This window comes from Choloepus didactylus, chromosome 10 (assembly GCF_015220235.1).
Source record: "Choloepus didactylus isolate mChoDid1 chromosome 10, mChoDid1.pri, whole genome shotgun sequence".
NCBI lineage: Eukaryota > Metazoa > Chordata > Mammalia > Pilosa > Megalonychidae > Choloepus > Choloepus didactylus.
In genome coordinates this window covers 76,062,803-76,083,351 of record NC_051316.1, presented here as the reverse complement: position 1 = coordinate 76,083,351, position 20,549 = coordinate 76,062,803, and the positions used below count along the sequence as shown (strand labels likewise).

The 20,549-nt window shown below is 39.8% G+C and overlaps 1 protein-coding gene across 3 annotated transcripts in view; it reads right to left on the bottom strand.

Annotated features, from left to right (window-relative positions):
* Nucleotides 1-20,549, bottom strand: part of TEK (TEK receptor tyrosine kinase) — a 136,698-nt gene that overhangs the window by 16,339 nt on the left and 99,810 nt on the right. For 2 of the 3 annotated variants that reach the window (XM_037798400.1, XM_037798398.1), the window contains exons 10-17: nucleotides 17,913-18,074; nucleotides 16,022-16,156; nucleotides 11,675-11,962; nucleotides 9,206-9,505; nucleotides 7,169-7,323; nucleotides 5,316-5,526; nucleotides 2,602-2,712; nucleotides 337-527 (exon numbers count right to left, since the gene is read on the bottom strand). In XM_037798400.1, the coding sequence (XP_037654328.1) occupies nucleotides 337-527; nucleotides 2,602-2,712; nucleotides 5,316-5,526; nucleotides 7,169-7,323; nucleotides 9,206-9,505; nucleotides 11,675-11,962; nucleotides 16,022-16,156; nucleotides 17,913-18,074 (1,553 nt within the window). The remainder of the gene's footprint in view (nucleotides 1-336; nucleotides 528-2,601; nucleotides 2,713-5,315; nucleotides 5,527-7,168; nucleotides 7,324-9,205; nucleotides 9,506-11,674; nucleotides 11,963-16,021; nucleotides 16,157-17,912; nucleotides 18,075-20,549) is intronic. The other variant, XM_037798399.1, reaches the window with a different exon arrangement.

Below are 20,549 nucleotides of genomic sequence, written 5' to 3'. Positions count from 1 at the left end.
AAGAAGCATTTCAGACAAAAATAGGCCATTAAATCTGCTGGTTGTATAACGCCTCTGCCATGGTGCATTATTGGCAGCCAAATCAAGCTGAGATACTTAGGTCACCTCACTGAATACATATTTGGACAAAATTCACGAGATGAATATATTGAAAGTAGGGAGCATAAATTTCTACAAAAATAGATGAAATGTTAACAAGGATTAAAATTACAGATATTGTAAAATGGTATTAAGGAAGAGAGATTGGTTGAAAACCTATATAAACATATCTAAACCCTGACTCGAGAGAGAATTATTCAGAGGAAAGATGTCCAAAGCAAGGGCTTCAGAACAAACCTGTTTTTGGCTCAAGTAGTCCATACCCCGGGCCACATCTGCTGCAAAGTGAAGCAGCTGCTGGGAGGACAGCGTGGAAGCCGTGCTGTTGGCGATGGCAAACGCAGGGTCAGTCTCCAGCACTCGGCTCTTGCGCAGGAAGTCCAGGAGGTTTCCGTGGGGGGCGTACTCGATGGCCAGGTACAAGTAGCCTGTGGGGAAGGAGGTGGGCATCATCTTATCGGTGGCTTAAACAATGGTGGAATATTTAAGATGTTCTATGCCCTGGGAGTGACTTACAAATTCCATTTTATCTAAAAGAAACATCTGGTGGTAGCATAGAAACTGGGGGACAGGAGAAAAGCGACATCCTCTGGCAATACTTAAGGAGGTGCATGCTTAAATTCAGGGTTTCCTCTTTCCCATTCCCTCCTCTATCCCTACAAAATGTAGACTAACATAGAAGGCTTCCTGAAATACTTTTTCCTATTAAGTAATAGTAGTAGAATGAAATCAAATCTCTCCCAAAAGATACAGGATGCCTTTTTCCACATTTTTTTTTTAACTTAACAGTGATGGAGAATCTAATCTGGCCAGACATGTTAATCCAGTCTGTCCCTAGTTTTTCTTGTAATTACTAAAAAAATAAAAAAATATTGACCAAGCATCTTTAGCAGAAGGGCCCGCAATGATGATGGCTTTCACTCCCACCCCTACTCCTCCTTCCCCAATCCATACTAAGATACCATATCGCTGGTTAGGTCACTGGTCAGTGAAATATAGTTTCAGGGATCACATTTTGCTTATAGAAGCCAGAAAATTCAAACTTTTAGGCAAAACTAAAACAATAGTTCCTAGAAAAAATTATGGTCCATTGGTCTTATTTTTTATTTTTTATTACAAATGGTTTCTTCTTTGATTGTTATAAAAAGGAATTTGCTCTGATAAACACATTGATCTCTGGAGCCAGTGAAAAGCAATGGGGTTATACCGTCCTTTAAATGAGGATTTTGTGGCATACTATTTATTGTTTAAAACATCAAATGAATTTGAACTTCAAAGGTATACTAAGAAGTTAAAATTCTGGCAAAAAAGAAAAAATCTAATATTGAATCTTGTTTTATTAAAAGGAGAGATACACCTACGTTCTGGTATGAATGTGCTTTCTCACTTCTTCACTAAATTGCAAATTTCAAGAATCAATCAATTATGTCTTAATGTGACGGTAGAACAAAATTTTAATTTTGTTGTTGGATGTTCAAAAAAAAAAAAAACTTTCATTTACTGGTGTCCCCCGCTGATTACTATTTTCAGGAAATAGCTCAAAAATAAATGTCATTACTTAACCTAAGGGACATGAGCTGGCTTTCATAATCATACTCTATTGGAGCGTAGAATGTTACATTGTTTGAAATGACATTTTTAGTTTAATAAATTGAGGAAAAGGAAATAGTCCCTTTTCTATTGTTGGTGTTTGTGATGCAAAGTCAACAAGACATTGTCAAGTTTGTAAATAATTACTGAATGGAGCTTTTTTATAGGAGCAAACTTTTCCATGAGAAATTAAGTATGATTCAGAACTGCAACCTCATGAAGCAAGCAGAAGTGAACTCATATATTTTTATTGTTACTCATTCAGCTAATTAAACACATTACAATAATATAACTGTAAAATAACTGTAAATATTTGAATAATATAAGCTGAACTTTAAAAGTATGTGCTACATAGGAGGATTGTAAAATACCAATATAATTGTACATGAACTGTACATGGATAAAACCATAGCACTATTAGATATAAGCTTATTTTTTATTTTCTAATTATTGTATTTTTAGCCTGAGCATCATCAGTGCTTTCACATTAACAGTAAATTGTTGCCACTGATGGATTTAACATTCAGATTTCCTTGGGGTTGGAGGAAAAATGAAAAGGCAGGTGATTAGGAAGAACCAGTGCTCTCCACTCTTTCTGGTGGTGAGGATACTCCTCTCCACCCTAGCAGTAGTAGCCAAGAAGACCTCTGCATTAGCAAGGACGGGGGTGGAAAGAAATCATGGATAGCTTTGGGACATTAATGGCTGCACCACATCAGAGGCCAAAAGAGACAGCCTCTGCACCTATCTCCAGAAAGATGCCAAAGTTCAGCACAATCTATAAATGCGATTAGACATACAGATTGCAACTGCAATTAACAAAAAATAGGTGACATTCTTAAGATCATTATCTTAATTTCAACTCATTTTTTTTTTTTAATCTCACAGAAGAGACAGGAAAGAGCATTTTACCTCGATGTTCACATGCTCCCAAGAGATTGATGATGTTTGGATGGTGTCCAAGTTTACAAAGCACCTCCAGTTCTCCTGCAAAGTCCCTGTGATCATCTTTGGAGGCATATTCTGGGAAGAAAATCAAGGGTTGTGATCCCTCTCCATTACACCCCTTCAGAATCAACCTCCCCCTCCTGTTCACCAGGACATACAGGTGCATGCAGTCACCATCAGGTCTGGAAAGCTGTCTCCCAATCAAGGAGATTGCTCTGGAACAGGGTTTTTCCACCTCTGCACTGACACTTTGGGCTGATAATTTCTTGTTTTGGGGAGGGCTATCCTGTACATATCCTGTGCACCTGCCACCAGGCACCAGTAGTACAATCACAAATGTCTCTAGACATTGTCGAATGACCCCTGGGGTAGGGGACAATATCTCCCCCGGTTGAGAACCACTGCTCTAAGTTCCTGTTTAAGCCCTCCAGTACTCTGGGAAATGATATGGTAGACGTGCAGCTGCCTCAACTTTTAGACTCAAGCTCTTCCAGCTATATCTGCCACCCAGAGACAAACAGACTGAGAAATCGATTCCAAGTTTCCAGTGAAACATCACCAATAATGCACGCACCTCACTTTATTTAATAATCTTAACTTACTTTTTTCACAAACCGCTCCTGCTAAACAAACCAAAGACCAATGTCATTTTAATGGAAGTTGCTTGGTAGTCAGGAAACTGAGCTGCATTGTTCCTTTTCTTTTAGCCCTGTCTCTTCAGTGACACTTTGAGCAGCGGAGGAACCGCCAGGCACTAGGCTGAAGAGAAAGCTCTTTGGTTGATGCACAAACTGAATGATCAGCCTTGAGTTGGTGACAGTGTGCTATTATTGTTTCCAGAAAACAAATTCAGGGGATGGGAGTGGGGTGCTACTGGCTATGTGCATGTCTGAACATCTTGGAAATTGTGGGAACGGCGCGTGTGGGCTACTGGTACCTGTCAGGCGGACTGGTAGGTGATTCTGAGTTGAGTGCCCTGTTCATACCACGGGTTGCTCCCTGTAGCTCTGGCCCTGGGGGTCAATGCCTTGGGAGCATCGTGAAAGTGAAGTTCTTCATAATGAGGTTGTCCCTATACTTCAGTGACTACCCTCCTTTGAATGCATCACTCTGCCTTCAGAAATTTTTGGCCCTGATGGCCTGTTAAAATATTTTACCTTTTCACATGGGCACAAGATAGAAAATCCTACTCAGGTCAGATCGTAATAAAAACTGATTTCACAAGGTATTATATCCTCTCTCCTCTCGCTAACCTTACTGCTCCCCAGAACTCCTGTGACTAAAGTAGGAAAACCTAAAAGGGATTTTTACGGTTGCTGGGCAAGGTTTTTGGTTTATACATTTTTTGAAACATATTATTTCTAAGCATAGATAATATTGTGTTTGCTTTTGTTTGTTTTCTGATGTGGTCTCAATAACGATGAAAGCGAGATGATTCAATATGATTTAGGGGAAGTTCTCATCTTAGACTTTATAGTGCTGTGAAAAACAAGGAAAACTCATCAGCAACCTCAGAAAGCCCTTAACAGGGAGCTGCCCCAATTATTAGCTAATGGTATTCCCTGCTCTGGCACACCATTTTCCAAGCCTGCAGGTCAAAAAATAAATAGTGCAGCTTTGCAGTCAAGTCAGCAACACCTTTACATGAACACGTGATCAAATGGTGGACTTGACTCCTGCTGTTTCACACAGAAGAGACACAGCTAGTGTTCTCAGTGATTTAACAAGACAGCTGGTGAAATGTAACAAAGTGGAAATTTTACAAACATTATGTTGAGCAAAAGAAACCAGACACAATGGAATATATATTGTATGATTCCATTCATATGACACACAAGGCAGACAGCACTAATCGATGGTGACAGAAGTCAGAATAGCTGCACTGTTGATTTCACATCCGCTTTCCCAGAAGACATTTATTATCCAACCTTATTAAGTGGGCTGGCACCAATCTATGTCTTAAGATGAACACAACTGGAAGATATTTAGTTCTTGTGACCTAACATCAGTGTTTTTCAAACTTCAGTATAGAGAAGCATAACTGAGAAAGCTCGTTAACATAGATTCTCTCATGCCACCCCCAGAAATTCTGATGTGGTAGAACGTGGTATGAGAGGAGCCCAAGTGGATACATTTCTAACAATCATCTCCAGGAGATTTTGAAGCAGATGATCCATGAGCCACGTGAAGAAAGTGGTTCCCAAAGTGTGGTCTCCAGACCCGCAACATCAGCTTCACTTGGGAGGTGTTAGAAATGGAAATTCTCAGGCTCTGCCCCAGACTTACTGTATCAGAAACTCTGGTGTGGGGCCCAGCAGCCTGTTTTTTAACAAGCCATCCAGGTAATTCAGATGAACACTAGGGTTTGGGAACAACTACATTAAAAGAAAGAATGATGCTCCCCAAAAGTTAGCAGTGTGTGATGTAGAATCTGTAATTTCACATCCCAAGGAATCAAGACAGTGGTATTTATACAGTCCCTGCCTTCACATTTACATCTTCACTATCACAGGCTCAAACTCGAAGGAAGCATTATCTTCAGTTGCACACAGCAGCTATAACTGTCATCATGCCAACATTTTTGTTTAAAGAATGTAAGGTCATAGGGGAAAGCTTCAACGGGAAGCTAAGTTCTCTCCACCTAGTGAAATGCTGACTCGATGTGGCCAAGCACTGACCTTTCATCCTCTTGATGGCAGCGTCCATCCGTAACCCATCCTTCTTGATGCGCGCCTTAAGAACCTGGCCAAAATTGCCCTCCCCAATCACATCTTGAAATTTGATGTCGTTCCAGTCAAGGACGGGATAAATTGTAGGATCCGGGTTGTTTTTGGCTTTCCTGTTCAGGGCCAGAGTTCCTGAGTTGAACTGCACAGCTGGTTCTTCCCTCTGGAAAAATAATTTTTTCATGGTTTTGTGTCAAGATTTTTCATAATTCTAAGGTGTATAATACCTCCTGGTTTGTACCCACACCCAGTGAAAAGAAAGAAACAAGACATCTAGTTCTAAAATAGGGGCGGCCAGCAGGTTTCATCTCACGAGCCCACTCTGAAGAACTGGGAGTGGCTGCCTTTAGTGCTGCCTGGGCACAGTTCTGGGCCTCCCCGGGAAAGCGTGCCCCGAGTGATTGGCAATGTCTGCAACAGGTGAGGGAGGGGAATAACAGCACGTATGCCACGTGTTTTCCACCCCTAGATTAGTCCTACTTGAATGCTCTACTCTGCTGTAGAATTAACAGATGTTCAGTCCTGGTTTGTTGAACTCAGAGATACTCTCTGGAGCAGTCATGGGATGTGCTTAACTGAGAGCTTTTCTAGAATTATCCTGGTTGGTTCTTAACTCCCTCCACCTACCTCCCTCCTTTCAGCCCTCTCTGCTTCCTTCCTCTCACTCTCCTTTCCCTCTTCTCCCTCTTTCTCCTCTTCCTCCCTCCTTCCCCTCCTCTTCTTCTTTTTCTCTTTCCCTCTCTCTCTGGCTTCTCCTAAAACTTAGAAACTCTCAAATCCATTCTACAAGAGACCCTGGCCCCAGGAGTACTGGAGTTTAGGCAAAGCCCATTAATGTCTCCTTTTCTCCTGAGTTCAAGTGGCTGCTGCTGATGCCGCAACAAAGCACCAATGCCATGGTGAGCTCCAGCGCTCCCAACCTCCTGCCTGGTCCTTTCTCTCTGGCGACAGCCTGAGTTGAGCCAGCTCTGGCATGGAGGCAGACAATGAAGTTTCCTTTGCCCTCCACTAAAAGCAACTCTGGAGACTCCTTTATACACAAAGGTGTACCTCATTTGAAACATGTAATTGTACCTAATGCATCACATAGAGTTGATAAAGTTGGGTACAAATTAATTTTACAGAGCCTGAAACCACAAAGTAGAGAAATGCTCAAGCTGGAGTATACAAAAAGGACTCAAGCAGGATGTCTATTGGTAGAGTTTGATTTTGTAGACCTTTGCTACTGGTCAAAATTCCTAGATGAAAGAATGAGGCAGTTCAAGGGCCCATGACTATGACTACAGACTGAAGAAGTACCTAGGAATGGGAGACACACACATTTTATATAATTCTTATGTAAATGAGGGATGATAGGATTGAGGGAGATATGGAAATGGGAAATAGGAAAATGTGGGAAAAACTTGTCTAGTACAGTATACCATTACCTGTCACACGAAGGGTCTGGCTATCCTCTTATCATTCTGTACCAAAAATGTTCACTTCACTCTATTGCAAGATTACTCTCTTTGATTTATCACTAGGATAACCATCTATCTTATTTTTGTCTGGACATTCCTGTTCTAGGCTTGGTTTTCTGGCAGAATTAAGAACACCGTTTTCACTCTCAAAATTGTTCTAGCTTAGACAAGAAATTATATAGTCATGTTATTTACTCCCATTTCATAATACAAGCCAAACAGGAGAGACTTGCCTAAGGGAAATATTTTCTTTACAAGAAAATTTCCTGGTGCACATCTACAAAATGAAGGTTCTGCATGCATGTGGACTTGCACTTATTAACTTGTAGAAAGGTGAGACCCTACCACGTTTTGGAAGGCTTGGGCCATTCTCCTTTGGACATTTGCCCTCTTCAATTGCAACATGATCAGAAAGGCCAACAGCACCGTCAGGCAGGTCATTCCAGCCGAGCCAAGGATGGCTATCAGCAGCATCTTCCCACCTCCAAGGTCTGCTGGGGCTGCACAAGAGAACAGAAGTGAAGGTGCTGGGTTAGTGGAGATAGGCCAGGGCATCTACGGGAGAAGACATGACGTTATGGGAATATCTTGACAGCCCTAGCCTTGCCATGTAATTGCTACGTGACCTTGAGCTACTCATTTATTTTCTAAAACTCAGTGGAGGTAAGTTTGACCCATCAGGATTGAAAATCTAAAAAATATACATGCAAAATGTAAATAACAGTATGCTAATCATTAGTTGTCATTCGTCCAAGTTTTACTCCCAAATAGAGACCCAAGCAGATGAGCATTATCTAACAATAGTGAGTTTGGCTAACTAGATGTATAACTTTGGGAGAAAAACAAAACCTCCCCAAACTTCAATTTCCCCACCTAGAAAAGCTTTAAGCTTCTATGATACTAAGAGCTTAGAGTCTGTAAGTTATTTGTTTTGGTTTTTGTCTTGTTTTTAAGAGCTGATAGAGAAAACCGGAGAATACCCAATGAAGGAAAAGAAGGAAAAGAAGGGAGGGAGGGAGGGAGGGAAGGAAGCAAGGAAGAAAGGAAGGAAAAGATAGAAGAGAAAAACCACTAAATTTAGGGCTCAGGTCAAAATAAACTATTAAAGATTATGGTCTAATCCTTTTGCTTCTTTTCGTTATTTAAAGTCAAATAAATTAAACTAAATATATTTTTATTAAAAAAGCATGTAGAGCATGAACCCATCTTTATAAAAGTATTTTTATATGAATATATATATATATAGATAGATAGATAGATAGATAGATAGATAGATACATATATATATATGTAATTTCCTTCTATCTGTGCATGCAGAGAGAGATGTCTGGAATGGTGAAGGATTATTTATTATGTTTTGTTTTGTCTTTTAAAAAATTTTTGTTTGCATTTTATGTGTAGCTTGGATTTAAGGTATGTATACATTTTTAACAAAAATAATTATAAAAATCATGCATTTGTGAAGACTGTGATCCAAAAATTCTTTTACATTCTCTTTACATTCTCTTTAATTGCCAGATTCATCATTCCATGGACATTTGAAACATGTTCCAAAGAATAAGCACTGAAAACACAGCTTGCTTTGTTTTATTTCTTAAGCCCTGGGCAACCGTCCAAGAGAACCAAGAGGTTTTTAGTGTTATAAGATTTTCTGTAAAAATGCTCTAGTCCAAATTAGAAATTGGCAAAAATCTCCATTTCCCTTTCCTATGGCCCCTTTATCTACGTTCTGTTGTAGGAGTTGTGAGAGAGAGGACTAGGGGGTGCCCTTCGCACAAACTACAGAAGTGAAGGTGCTCCCAGGGCTGCCCACACTTAATTACACTGGGCAAGTTTTATCAATCAACAGGTTTGGTCACTCAAAACAGCAGGCATAGTGTGCTTGGCCCTCTGAGGAGATATCTATATTAAAGAGCTTACTCTTTCTGGGGTGGGGTTAGTGGTGGAGGTGGAGACATAATAACCAGGACCAGCAAATAGGAGAAAACTCAGAATAGTATCTTGTCACTGAAGCTAAAAGAAGAGTTCATCTTGAGAAAGAGAGGAGGGTGGTTCTTGGGTCTCCCACTGAAGCACACACAGAGGCCTGTGGTCTGCTAAGCGAGTTCCATATACTTCTTTCTCTATGGAAACAAAATGCATATTCCTTCCGAGCTTTCTTCTTAGATTGCTGGGGGAAGGGAGGGTAAACTAGGCTAATTCATCTCAAGGTTTAATGATAAAGTCCTTCCCCAGAGCATTTTCATTTCAATGACATGTCTGGAGACGGTGAAATCTACTAGGACAGATGGATGAAATCGCATGACATGCAATGGAGTAAATATCTTAAGAGTGGGGTTTTCTGATGCTCTCCCAAAATAATCCTGTGTCCACTCCACAAACCTTGAGATTCTGGGAGGGTCATCAGCTCATGAGTAAAAGGTGGATTGCTTGACCCTATGTTGTTCTCTGCAAAAATGTCCACCTGGTAAGCTGTTTCGGGCTCCAGGCCCTTGAGTTGGTACTGGGCAATGGTTGCATTCTTGATCTTCACATCAATGTGCTGGTCTTCATTTTTACCCTGAACTTTGTAACGGATGGTAACAGAAGAAATAGAATATCCATCCAGTATCGTCCAAGAGATGATGGCCGAGGAGTCAGTGATGTTGGAAATCTTGATGTTTTCTGGTTGAGGAGGGAGAACTAGAAATTTTTAAAGAGACATTATTTCACTTAGGATACCTCTGCCTCAGCTCCAGCCCACCTCCTCCCCAGTTTGGCTACGAAATCTGCCACAGGCTGATGCTGCCATGGGCAACTTTTTATGAACAAATGTTTTTATATCTAAGTTTCTTTCTGAAACAAGCCAAGCATCTAGATGATCGAGATCATCTCATATACCTATGCCACTAACTTCTCTCTGTAATAGGCATTTGATAGATTACAACACTTTCAGAACTTATGTTTGACCAAAATTGTGTTTCTCAAAATGGACTAGAAAATACCTTTGATCCAAAAGTATATCACATGTTCATTGTAAAATGTAAAATTATCTATTAAAATATATAAATTTGAAAGAAAAAAAAGAATGCCTATAAATCAACAAGAAAAGACAAATAGAAAACAGGCAAGTTATATCAGCAAGTATATCACAAAGGAAGATATCCAAATGTCCAATAAAAATAAGAAAAGATACTCAACTTTCCTAATTATCAAGGAAATGTAAATTGAAATTAATAGCGAGGTACCATTTTTTGCCGTTGAAATTGGCAAAAAAAAAAAATGTCTGAAAATATCAAGTGATACAGATATAGGGAAAAGATATAGAAAAAGAGACAAATACAAGGGAAGTGGTACACTCATACAGTCCTGGACAGAGAACACATTGAAGAACAATTTCAAAGAGGAATGACCTTTCTGTTCCACTTCTTGACATATACCCTATGTCCAGAAAAGCTCTCACATCAGTACACATGGAGACGTGTATCAGTATGGTGACTGCAGTTTTGTTTATGATAGTAAAAAAAGTGAAAACAACCTGAATGTCCATTCTAAAAGGGAATGGATAAATGAAATGATACATCATAAGATAGAATATTATACCGAAGTTAAATGAGATATCAGATCTAAATGAATTAAGATGGATAGATAAAAAATCATATTTATTCAAAAAAGACGAATTATGATATGTATATGTATGTACACTTACTGGTATATATATGTATTATATTTATATAAAATTGAATGAAAAGATACACCACAAACTCATAGTTTTGTTATCTCTGGGAAGAAGAGACTAGAACTGGAGTAGGGATGATGGTCAAAGGGAATTTTGATATATCTGTATTATGTTATTACTTCCACAAATCAACAAAAAGGCTGAAAGCAAATATGACACACTGTTAATAATTGTTCATTTTGGATAGTAGGAATGTGGATGTGTGTTATTCTCTGAACTGGTTTATAACTATTAAATTATATAATTTTTTAAAATGTGATGAAGAATCCCTAAACACTGATAACACAGTTCAGACTTCCATGAGTCACTGGCAAAAGAAAAGAATGGCTGGAGAAAAATACTGTGTCTGCTTCCACACCCTGGAACAAGGAAGTGGAAAGCAAGCTGCAGTAGACAGCCTCAGACATAGGGAGGTAGTGTGGCACCAAAGTAGTCCCTGATTTAAGTGGTAGGTGGTGTGGTCAAGAAATAGTGGTGTGGTCTTTCCACAGGTGGCAAAATGCACCAACTAAAACTCTCTGTTAATCAAACTAAAACTCTCTACTGAATGATCAAAAACTTTCAGTACTATAAGGAAACCCTAGATGTTCCATCTAATTTTAAATGAGCAATAGAGAAAAGCCTGGTCTGCAGAATATTATGAAAGAAAGCGATTTTATTACTCTCAGATTTATATGGTAACTCCAAGTATCGTCTGTTACAAAGACTTTTTAAGCAAAGCTACTTGGCTTTTAAGATTAGGAAAGCCCGATCTGTGAGTTATCAACATCTGTTTGCTTGTAGATATACAACAATCCTTAAAAGCCTTCCTATAACTGATTAAACAAGCCCTAGAAAACCTTATTCATACTATTAATTTACTTAATAAATATCTCTGTGTCAAGGAAAGGTAAATTTTAGCACAGTCCGCCTGATTTCTTGCAAATGCAAATACATGGAGTTTTCTTACGTATTACAGGTTATTACATGAGATTTGGTGGGGGGGGGTGGTGTGGGAAGGGGAGAAACTAAATAACTTCTGTTCACAACTGATTGCCTTTTATGACTTCCAAGCAATGGTCTTGAAGTGATGATAGCAAAACCAAACAGTGGGAGCTGAGAATGTTGTTCAGGCAAGGCTGGAAGCTACTTACTGTCACTAAGGGTCCAAGCAGTGATATCTTCACTCCATTCCCCCTGGGCCTTAGTGTTGACTCTGGCTCGGACTACATACTGCTCCCTGGGGTGTAAATTGTTAAGTAGCACTGAAGTCAAGTTGCCTGGCACTTTAATATTCTGCTGATCACTTTTCACTTGCACAGACCTCCTTTCCACTTCAACATAAAACTCGTCTTCCGAGCTTGGAAATATTGGTTGCCAGGTCAAATTCAGAGTGGTCTGACTTTTCGGAAGCAGACTGAGACCTCTTGGAGGAGGGAGGCCTGGGAGAAATCAGAAATATCATTATTTTTATGTAGATTGGAGGTAAGGACAGCCCAAAGAGCAGCTTTAAAGAATATTCTTGGAAGCTAGGATAATGTACAACTTCAAGAAAAGCAAGCTAAGAGCCAAGTAAGAGCTTATTCCCCACCAAAATAGCAAATCTTTAAAATAATTCTAATTATTAAAAATAATAATACAGGAATAAAACCCCTTTTGAGAACAATTTAGGGATATTTTTCAAGAGCCCTAGAAATGACCATATATTTTGGCTCCATAATCTAACTACAAAGGATTTATCCTAAGAAAATAATCCAAAGGAAGAAAAAAGTTTATATGCATGAAAATGTCCATTACAACCTTATTTATAACAGAAAAAAAAAAAAACTGGAAGAAACCTAAATGCTCAGCAATAGGGAAATGCTTTAATAGATTATGATACAGCCATCCAATGGATTAAAATAATTAAGAAAATTTCATTTAAACCCAATAAAAATATTTATATTATGAAAAAAAGTTGTGATTGCAACTCAGTAAAAGTCATGTCTACAATTGTACAAAGATGGGAATGAAACCAATAAAAATGAAAACAGCAGTTTCAGCCTGGGTTGTGGGATTGTGAGTGTTCAGGGTTTCGTTTTGTGGTTATTTTACCATTTTGAGCAATATATTTTAAAGCAATTCTGGGGTTCCTCCTAGCAACTGTGGCAGCTGGACCAGTCCTAGCCCTGCTCTGACCACATCAGGTTCCTGGCTACAACCACATACTGCCTGGACATAATTTCTCTACATGAACCTGGGCCACCAGAGGGAAAGCTGAATGCAAAGAATATAGGTTTTGAAGTCAAAGAGACAAGAGATTATCACTCTACTTTTGTAATTTTGGGCAAATTCATAACCTCTACAAGTTTGTCGGTAAAACTGAAACAAAAATACCCATCTTCCAAAGTCAGGAGAAATAAATGAGATAACGGATGTGAAAATGCTTGGAAGGTATTAGGGGCTCAATTTACATTCATTTCTTTGCTTCTTTCCTTCCTAAGGTTTTGTATCAGGATAAACAGAGGATGAATAGACAGAGGAGCACTGTATGTTTTCATTCTGTTAATAATAGTAAATTGATTTTTTAAGTCCTAGTTAGCAAGTTCTTAAAAAATAGGATAGGGATCCTCTAACTCATGCATTCTCAGTAGGGGAATTATCTCCCCTAAGGGAGCAGGAATTGGTTGTTGAGGGGTGAGAAAATCTTAGATATTACAGTAGTTTCCAAAGGGCCACAATATATAAACAGATATCCAGTATATCTGTGTTATTAAAATTTCAAGGGGGCTGAGTGGGCATTAGGACAAAAGTGTCCTAAAAAATTCCTTAGGGGGACAATAATGAAAAAAAAGTTGAGAAACACTGCTCCAATTCTTGATGGTGAGAGAAATGCATTCTAGGAGAGAAGTGGCCTCTACCCACCCACCCTCGCCCCACCCTGTCCTCCTTCTGCCACGTGTTCAGAAAGTGTTCACTTCCCTCCCCTTCTGGCCTCCCTGACCTTCACCACCTCAATCAACAACTTATAAATAGTGCGGCTGCCAGATGAATAAAAAAAATCAGCGAGATTCAAATGATGGGAAAAGAGCCTTCAAGAATTCCCTTCCCACCCACCCTTATGAACTGCTTTGAAATATTCCAAGAGACCTCTAAATACATCCTGACTGGAACATATTCTGAGGGCTGAAAACTGTGCAATATGGGACCGTAAGTGTTTGTTCTCTTCGATAAATACTTTCCATCTGAGACAGGTTATGACCCTCCCGTTTTGATTCATCATCACTAACCTGAGTGAGAATTAACTGCCCTTTTCCCTTTAGCAATAACCTGACAAACATCAGGGGCCCCTTTGATCCTAGACATGGAGGTCCCTTAATCCACCAACTTATTTATAGTGATCAAGCCGTATCTATTTTTTTCTGGTTTTACTCTTTGTAGTCACAACCCGGTGGGTTCCAAGGGAGCCATTTCTTCCTTGTGTAATGCTTCTAGAAGCACCAGAGTAACTCTTGAGTCCCATCTGGTTCTCTAAGGATGCTGCCAATCACATGAAAACTAGCTGGTTGGTGTGGAGGGGGAAGTTTGTTAGGGGAACACATTCTTTGCAGAAGGAGAGCTGGGAGCTCTTCCTAGTTCTCTCACTAAATCATTCCATATCCTGCTGCCTTACGTGAATGGCCTAGAAACAAGAGAGTATCAGTTGGGACAAGGAAATGGTGCCTTTGGGTTCCGTGGTAAAAATCATAATAATAATTAGAGAAACAAGAGAATATGGAGTCTGAAGATCTAGGTTTAAAAGTTATAGACTTGATATGTATAAGATGCTTCACCATGGGCAAGTTGTTAAACCATTCCGACACCCCACTTTTCAGTCTATAAATGGCAAGTATGATAATTCCTATCCTCTACGGTAATATGAATTAAACATGTGGACTTGAAAGGTAAAGCACTGAACACAGGATAAAAACAGAATGATGATTCACAATGAACAAGTCAAAGAACCAGAAAAGAGCCCTTTACAAGAAGGCACTGCAATATCTCAAAGGAGGTTATGAGTGAAGTGGGGTCCCTTTCCTTTAATCCCAAAACATCTGCAAAGCAACAGTGTTGTGTAAACGGCATTAGGCCATGAGGAGGGGGAGTGAGAGTGGGCCTGTACCAGTTAAAGGAAGCAAACTTTACCGTTTAGGGGAGGCAAAGCTGCAGTTGCACGCATCAGCCAAGCGTAACCCTTTTAACAATAACTGCTCTGGGTCCAAGTGAAACTTTTTGTAACCCTTTAATAATCAATAGCTGCTCCAGGTCCAACTGAAACTCTTTGTGAAATTGTTTTTTGTGATCAAGAGCTAAACTGCCAACTCTGCTTCTGTTAGAATAGCTTGCTTGTGTTTCTAGGATACGGTTTCTGTCTATATAAGGCACCAGCGCACGCAGGTCGCGGCTGCTGCTTACTGAACTCCCTGCGCGGAGTGACGGGCGGCAGTCGCCGGCCAGCTAAATAAAAGGCTCTTTAAATTCTGCTTGTCTGTCTCGTACTTTAACTCGCGGGCACCGGAACAATGAGGGTAGCAGAAAGCTGGAGCCCAGAATAGCACCAAGGCGACTTCACAAATTCAAGGGTTCCTTCATCAATACATTACAAAAGTAAATGGATACCGAATCACATTGATAAAGCAAGAACTTTTGCTACATGTGCTATTTAAAATGTGTGGACCCAGGACCAGCAGCATCAGGATGCCGTGGAAATTCATTAGAAATGCAAATGATTGAGCTCCACCCCACCCCAAATCTACTGACTCAGAAACTCTGGGGACAGGGCCCAGCAATTTTTGGTTTAACAAGTCCTCCAGGTGACTTTAAAGGGTACTAACATTTGAGAACTGTTAACTGAGAAACACAGAGGTAAATAATAGGAGAAAGAGCTTATGGAATTAAAAATGGCCGCCTCTCAGGAGGGGAACTGGGAAGGTGGGGGTTGGGGAGTAAAGCAGGGGACTCCTGTTCTTTAGATAAAAGCCTTTCACTCTATTTGATGTTTTAACTATGAGCATGAATTACTTTGAAAAATTAAAAATTATTTTTAAAAATAAATAAACTAGGATTTCTGAAATTCTGTATGTGGCAAGAATCTGGCCTGGGCCCTGAAAATGGAAACAGGAAGCCGGTGGTACAATATGGGAGCCAAGGCTCAGTCCAGTTGCTACAGAGTAAACCCCATCTCCTAAGGGATGTCCCTGCCCTCCTGAAGGCTCATCTGCTTCCTTCTCTGTCCCCTCGGATTTCTGCAGACCCCCTCCTTCAGGGGGTAGGGGAGGAGTCCCGCCCAAATAAAGTAACCGTTTGGCTCGGAGTTGCTAGCCTTCCTGTCACTTTCCCCACCCATTCAAAAGCAAACTCCTTCCACCTCCATCCCCACCCACCCACTCACCCACCACCACCCTTCCTGGTCTTCCTTCCTCTTTCCCCTTCCTCCCCCTCCCACCCAGCTCATGGACAAACGCCCGCTGGCTTCAACTGACCGAGAGAAGCTGTTGTGAAACGTCTCACTGGTCCAGGATGCCCTTCCCCACCCTCTCCGCGCCGGATCAGCTGCACACAAAGCTCATATTCTGTTCGAGGTTCCAAATACTGGAGTGTGACAATCTCATTCGACACTGCGAAGAGGGAAAGTTGGCATTCTTTTATGTTCTTTAAACTCGGATTGTTGTTATTGTTATGTGAACTAGTGTTAGGTTTTTAAAAATGCAATGTCTTAGTGAAACAGAGGCAATTCCATCACCATTCCTAAAATATTGGAAAAATAAGTCTTTTAAAAGGAAATTATCAGGTTATAATGTATACATTAATCTATGTATCTCTGTGCCACTTACACATTTCTGCTCTGGTGCTTTTATCTATTCATTTATAAAGTAAAATCTCACAAATCTTCAACTACTTGCAATACCAAACAGATACAGGAGAAACAAAAAAACCTCAATGAGAATAATATGAAATAGATGAATTTCTACTGTTTTCAAATATATCTACTGATTTCAATCAAGCCATCAAGAGAAGAAACTCTTGGAGGGTTTGTTTGTAATGACTGGATTACTGACTTGCAATGATCATATATCATGGATTCTAAAGTACTTGAAAATAGTTCCCAGAAATAAACTGTATATGCCTCTTCTTTTTTCTTTAGCTATTTGCTTTAGCCGGCCTCTATTTCTCCATAGATATTGAAAGGTTAAATTTTTGTGTCATCATATGATAAACTCCTAATCAGTAAGAAAAAAATTGGGCCACGTTTAAGAATTCTTAGAAGACGACTTGGTGAATGCCCAGTTGTAGAAAGAGATAATGGATTATTACCATCTATGAAAAAAAAAACAACACTGTGCTTTTTTAAATAAACTCTAGCCACTGATGTCAGAAATAGCAATCCAGAAAATCAGTCTCATGTCCCTGGGATTCTGGATTTTGACGGGATCTACAACAGAATGTGAAGAGCTCAGTAATAATGCGATACTTGATTCAGTGCAGCCAGCTCAGCTAGAACATTCTCGGTTATCTACATACAGAGGGTAGGGTCCTTTTTAGAAAACCAAAGGCATCCTATTGGTGGAGGGTACACATGACCCATAACCATGGCAGTGGGAGGTCTCTCCACAAGATGGCGCAGCGAAAGCAGCTTGGCCAATTGATATTGCTCAGTTTCCTTCGTTTTCTTTTTTAAAGTTGTGATTTTTACATCATCTTGCAACAAACAGAACTGTTATTTGTATTTCAAAATATATTTAGCTGTTTTCATGTACTTTTGACACTTGGCCACAATTCATTTATTATTTTTTCTTTCAGGAAGTTGGGGGAGGAGCAGGTAGCTCTCTGCCCACACACCCCTCCCACAGTCCAAGTTTTTCAGCTTCAAATTCTTCAAAAAATCTCCTCTGGGATTTAAGAGCCTGAAGGCAAGGGTGAGACTTGAAATGAGAGAAAGAATAACTCCATATGGCAGCAACAACCACCCCTAGGATTTAGGCAGATTACATCTCCCTGCCTTTCTAACAGACACTGGACTTTTCTGTTACCACATTCATGGGGCAAACAATACAGGCAGAAGACATTCACCATGACCAGGCAAGACAGTGTAACTAAAAGCAGCATTAGAGATCCAGAGACACCTGGAAAGGAAATACTGATATTGATATTAATATTGATATCCTGATGCAATCCAGCGTGTGTCCCCTAGCACCCAGTGACTTCCAAAAACTTAGTCCCAGAAGTCTGAGGGTTCCCTGCATTCTTTCTACTTCTGAAATGGAATCCTCTCCTATAACCACCCCCTTGGGGTAGACAATTGAGTCAAGGAGAAGGGGGTTTCCATATTTGGGGAACATTTTTTTTTCCTGGCCACTGCAGTCCAAACCTTACCTTGAATATGCCTCCAGGCCTCATAATGATTAACAGGTTTGTATAGAAGCTTCTTGGATTTGATTGGTCCATCCCCGAAGTAAGGCTCAGAGCTGATGTTGATGACAGCAAAGTTATGTCCAGTGTCGATCACATTTGGGGCATTCAGGGGCTTTGGAAGAACTAAATAAAATTTCAGCAATTAGATTCATCTTTAGACTTTGGGATTTTGTTGTTCTTGGGTGGGGTTACAGGGTGAGAGAAAGCCTTTATATTTCCATCAATATTCACTTAGAGACCTCTGCTTAGATTCAATGCAATCACCACCTCTCTGACCTCCATGCTTTGTTCTTGCTCCTCCAACTGAGAAACCACAAAGTGCTTTCTTAAAATATGAGCATTCCTCTACTCAAGATCCTTTAATAGGTTCCCATTACATTTAGGATAAAATCTAAAATTCTTACCACGACTTGCCAGGCCTTGCACAACCAAGGCCCTGCCGACTCTAGCTTCCCCTTCCCCTCACCCAACACCCTCCAGCCCACCGAGCTCCTTTCAGTTCGTCCGGTGCACCTTCCTGTCTTAGGATCTTTGCAAACGCTGTTCCCCTGCAAAGAAGGTTCCTCCTCACACTGTTCTGGTTAACTCTCATGCATCATTTAACTCTCAGCTCTGAAGTGATTTCTTCAGGGGGGCTAGCTCAGAACCTCAATTAGGCTCAGCTGTTGTATGCTTTCGCAGAACCTATGTTTTTCTTTCATGCTGCTCTTTGGAGTTTACTAATCTTTGTAAGTTTGTATGAATATTTAACATTGGTCTTCCCCCTAGACCATGCATTCTCAATGGGAGTGATATTGTTCCCATGGAGACAAAAATTAGTTCCAGTGGGGAGGGAGCAGTGATAAAATATGAAATATTACAGTGGTTTGTGGAAGAGCCACAGTACATAAACAGATCTACATCTGTATATCTATGATATTAAAATTTTGTGAGAATGTGGCGAGTTTTGAAATAAAATTTCTGAAAAGGCTCCAGGAGCAGGTGGGGGAGTGGTAGTATTAAAAAGGTTGAAAACATTGCACTAGACTGCAAACTCCATTAGTGCAAGGCCCATGTAGGTTTTACTCACCAGCAGCAACCAGGTGCTAAATAATGTTTGCCAACTGAATTTCTAGTGAGCTCTGTAGCTCCATTAGCCTGACCCTTTCAGAACTATTTTTTAATCCCCTCCCTTAGAGCATGTGTTAGATCATTCAGAGCCTTTCAAGTTTCAGGAGACAATACTATGTTCAGTAATTTTATTTTTCCCCTTTGCCTCAGTGCCTTAACTCGCCAGGATTTCAGGTCTTTGCTCAAATATCATCTCCTCAGGGAGACCTTCCCACCCTATTTTAAATGACAACTGCCCCTCCAGCCTTGCCCCAGCATTCTCTATCTCCCAGGTCTGCTTCATTTTTCTCCATGGCACTTAGCATTCTAATAAACTACTCTATTTATTAATTTATTTGTTCATTGCTCATCTCCCTATGGGAATGTAAGCTCCATAATTGGAGTGCTTTTTTTGTTGTTGTTGTTTTTTGGTGTGTTTTGCTCTGTATTCCCAGTGGCTAGAACAGGCCTAGAGCTTCTGTAAGTTCTGTTCATTGACCGAATGAGGTTCAGGAAGTTGCCCATAGTTAAAGGCCCTGATTAATTTCCTTAATGACCGTTTCCATTTTATGGATATCAGTCAATATGACAATGAAGAGGCATCAGTGAATATGCAAAAATTTGGGACTGGAGATGCTTCTACCCATTCATTGTGTGCTGTCTTTCATTAAAAAATAAAAATTAGAACCAATGCCTCTCCTGTATGTTAGCATCATGGTTTATTTGTTTTTTAAAGCTTAAAAATAAGATAATTTGTCTTCTGTATATCCTTTCCTTTCTTCTAAGAACATACAAGATGTAAAAATTATTTTGATCACGTGAATGTCCTAAACAGACAGATTTGGGATTTTTATAGTAATCCAAAAAATATTAAGGTTTCTGAGGTGGTTTGCAAGGATCCTCAAGGCAAAGAATCCAAACCTATGTGGTTGCATTTATGCTACTGTTTCTATTGGCCTTACAAAAGAAAAGATTATGCTCTGGGGATTTACATCCATTTCATTTCTAGAATTACCTCTGGGATCTCCTAAAAGATTCCTAATTAAGTAGTGAAGTGGACCAAATACAAACCAACTTTGGTCATCTTGCTTCTTCATCTGTAACACAAGAGAATCAGAAAGCAGAATGGTCTAAAAGAGACAGTTCCGGCTTTGGAGTCAGGAGACCCAGGTTCAAAACTAAGATTTGTCACTTACCAGCTATGCTACCTTAGGCAACTTAATTAAATCTGAGCCTGTTTCTTCACTGATAAAATGAGGATAGCAATATCTATTGCACAGTGTTCTTAAAAAGATAATATAAGATAAAGTATGTGATGCAATTAGCCTATTGCCTTCCCCAGAATATATACCAAAGAGCTATTAGGAGTGTTTGTCTAAATGAGTTCACAAGTTACTTCCAAATTTAAAATTCTTTGTTGTATTTATGTACACCAGACAAGTGAATTTACCCCACTTTATCTCTTCCCCTCAAACCACAAATGTACTACACTTAGATTAATTTTAATTT